A 3,431-nucleotide genomic window follows, 5' to 3' on the forward strand; every position below is an offset into this window, starting at 1 on the left:
ATATATATATATATATATACGAGAAGATACGAGAAGATACGGGAATAGGTATCTCGCTAAAATAAATTCTGTTCCACTAGATTTCTTCTTGGCCTTCGTATATAGAAGTACGAAATAAAGTTACACAGCTTCATTCTTATAGAAGATCCATAACAAATATCAGATACTAAAAGAAACAAATACATAGTATAGCAAAAAATCATATTCATATATGATGGGCCTCTTTCAGTTTCTGTTTACCAAATCTACTCACATGGCTTTGGCCAGCCTATGGTTATGGCAGAAGACACTTGTTCAAGGTGGAGCCATGTAGTTGGAGAGCAAGCTTCTTACAACACAGCCATGCATGCACCTATAGTGATCATAATGATTCAGATATTTATGGAAACAAAACTAGGGTATTTTAACAGAAACATGGTAACGAAGGGGTTAAATCTGAACAAGCTGTCTGATGTCCCTAAAAGTAGGTTATTAAAGTATTGGCCATTCTCTGACAGGTTTGTGGTCAAGCCTGTGGCAGTGAAGACTTCCGGCATTCTCAGCCCCTCGACCACATCCCTGCTCACTACTATCAGGGTGGAGACAGCTATCCGCAAGAGTGAGCCCCGTGGGTCAGAATGGCTGTTCCAGTGTATCTGGGGCAACACCTTTTCTACTTTGTCTGCTGGGACCTTGAGGCAAACCGACAAACCATTTTAGGTAAATCTTTGCTGTGCGGAAAAGGAAGGATATGATGATTTAGGCAGGGCCCTTCATCAAATTTAGAAAACTATTTCACTAAGAATTACCGAAGGCTAACAAGTGTCAGAGACTACAGACAAATCAGTGAATTCTGCTTATCACAAAATACTTTTTACTCCATGAACATAAACACTCCATGAACATAAACACTCCATGCACACATAAACTAAAAAAGGCCACATATACATACAAACCATCTACTCACCATTTATCCAACGCACTAAAGTTAACTGGCTCTCATTGGCTAACTCTGTCTCAGTTAAGTTGTCTTAGTTGTCTATATTAGACAGTTATTTGTATAACTCTACTTGCTGTTCGCCTCAATGTTCAAATTATCATAATTCTCTCTAAAAAGTTACGTAGCCATCTAACCAGTGTTTGGTCTGCAATTTTGGGGCATTTTTGCACATTATATAAAATGTTTGATTTCTTTTATATAGGGTGATTGTGAGCTTGGTATATTTCGGCCTTACTCTTAATGTTGGCAAATTGTATGGCAATCTCTATGTGAATTTTTTTTTGAATTCGATTGTCGAGTTTCCAGCCTACATACTGAACATCCTTCTGTTAAATCGTGTTGGAAGAAAAAAATTGCATACTAGCATGATGGTTTTGGCTGGTGTCATTTGTATTGCTGGAATATTTCCGATCCTCTATGGCACTAAAGGTAAACAAATCATTATTACTATTGTTGTTGTTGTTGTTGTTGTTGTTATTATTATTATTATTATTATTATTATTATTATTATTATTGAGTGAGAGAGCAGCGCATGCCATCAGAGTGACAATTATACGAAGCTCAATAAACCCATCATGACTACCCGTCTGATAAGAGTGCACCAGGCACGTGCATCGCAACATGTGCGCGACATGGTGATCTTATACCAAGATAAACATCGCATGACTTTGCAGGTGAGTCCCAGTTAGAATTTTCTTTCAGGTTTAGTCGCCCATCCCGCTCAAAAGGTCTCTGATAAACGAAGCACTAATGTTTCCAGAGGTGAATTATTCAAACCCCAGAGAATTCTTCTCAACACATGGCTATGGTTATTATTATTATTATTATTGTTGTTGTTGTTGTTGTTGTTGTTGCTGTTGCTGTTGTTGTTGTTGTTATTGTTGTTGTTATCATTATTATTTTTTTATCTTGGCTTTTGTTGGAACTCCAGTAGTCTTGCATGCACTTACTACTTACAACCTACGGTACCATACTATCCGTTCTTTTCAGCTATCCAATACTTTCCTGATTACTCTGACCGTGCCAAAGAGACAACCCACAATATCTGAGGGCCTGTGCTTTATGAATGAGACTGGGTAGACGAAAACTGTAGAGAAGCTCACATACTGAAATTATGTACAGCTTAGTCAGCCATTGTGTTATTTTGATTTTATCTGAGAATTATATTAAGGGTCCACATGCCTAGGAAATACAGAAAAGGATTTTTTTTGTTGTTTTTACTTAAGAATTCTGTCTTTTATCTTTTTCTTTTTCAGCCCATCGATGGATATTAACTGCCAGTTCGATGTTAGGCCGTTTGTTTATCACTGCAGCTTTTGCAATTGTGTACTTATACACTTTGGAATTATATCCAACTTGTATAAGAAACGGTGCATTGGGGGCTTTAGCCACCTTTGCACGCGTTGGTGGCGCTTTGGCACCATACACTCTCAATTTTGTAAGTATTTAGATTCTTTCAGACTTTATTGTTCGCCCCTTTTGTTAGTCCACCCATCGTGGAATCAGCACAACTAGTAAAGAGACAGAGCTAGGCTTATCTTTCTATGGATTTACATAACAACATACGAATAAGGAAATATTATCCATCAGACCAGGCACAATGGCTATAAACCTTTTTTTTTTACCGTATTTGGGATGAAATACATTGTATTTGTTTCAAAGAATTTAGTAAAATAGCTGAGCCTTTTCTTACCACATTTCTGAAATAAACAACCTTTTGTTTTAATTAATTTTGAAATAACGAAGAATTTAGTGAAATAACTTTGTCATTATTAAGCTGCTACTTCAAGTGGTGAGCTAGCAGAATCATTAACAGACTGGAACGAATGCTTAGCAGCATTTCGTCCGTCTTTACATTCTGAGTTGAAATTCCACTGCCTTTCATCTTTTCAGGATCGATAAAATAAGTACCAGTTAGATTTTGAGATAGATGTAGTTGAACTACCCCAACTTCCCCTAAAATTGCTGGCTTTGGGCCAGAATTGGAAACTGCTATTAAGCTGATACTTTGAACAATAAAACAAACTCACTCTGCCTTTCTCTTGCGTTGGTTTAGTGCAGAAGGACATTTTTTATTTTTCCTTTGGGTTACTCTGCACTTGTCTGTCTGCTAGAACCCGACTTCTTGTTGTTGTTGTTGTTGTATATGTATTAAATTTTTTGTATATGTATTAATATATTTTGTTATTGTTGTCTTCGCTTGTCCCTAAAGCCATATTCTGTTTATTTATCTCATTATTTTCTTCCTTGTCCGTCCACTAACAGTATCGTCTCGAGTTACTTTCATCCATTTCCATTTGTCCATTTCCGTATCCCTTTTTCATCTTTATTTGTTCGTCTCATTTCGTCTTGTCATGTTTTGGTTACATTCCCATCAAGTTCTCTAGCTGGTTGCCTCAAGGGTGGAATATATATTGTCAATGAGGGCACGAAATTGCACCTGACCCCCTGG

At 37.1% G+C, this 3,431-nt stretch overlaps 1 protein-coding gene across 1 annotated transcript in view; it reads left to right on the forward strand.

Annotated features, from left to right (window-relative positions):
• LOC106879662 (organic cation transporter protein) overlaps positions 1–3,431 on the forward strand; it is a 58,846-nt gene that overhangs the window by 50,140 nt on the left and 5,275 nt on the right. The window contains exons 4-5 of the mRNA XM_014929332.2: positions 1,182–1,408; positions 2,236–2,417. Of these exons, the coding sequence (XP_014784818.1) occupies positions 1,182–1,408; positions 2,236–2,417 (409 nt within the window). The remainder of the gene's footprint in view (positions 1–1,181; positions 1,409–2,235; positions 2,418–3,431) is intronic.

This window comes from Octopus bimaculoides, chromosome 10 (assembly GCF_001194135.2).
Source record: "Octopus bimaculoides isolate UCB-OBI-ISO-001 chromosome 10, ASM119413v2, whole genome shotgun sequence".
In the NCBI taxonomy this organism is placed as follows: Eukaryota; Metazoa; Mollusca; class Cephalopoda; order Octopoda; family Octopodidae; genus Octopus; species Octopus bimaculoides.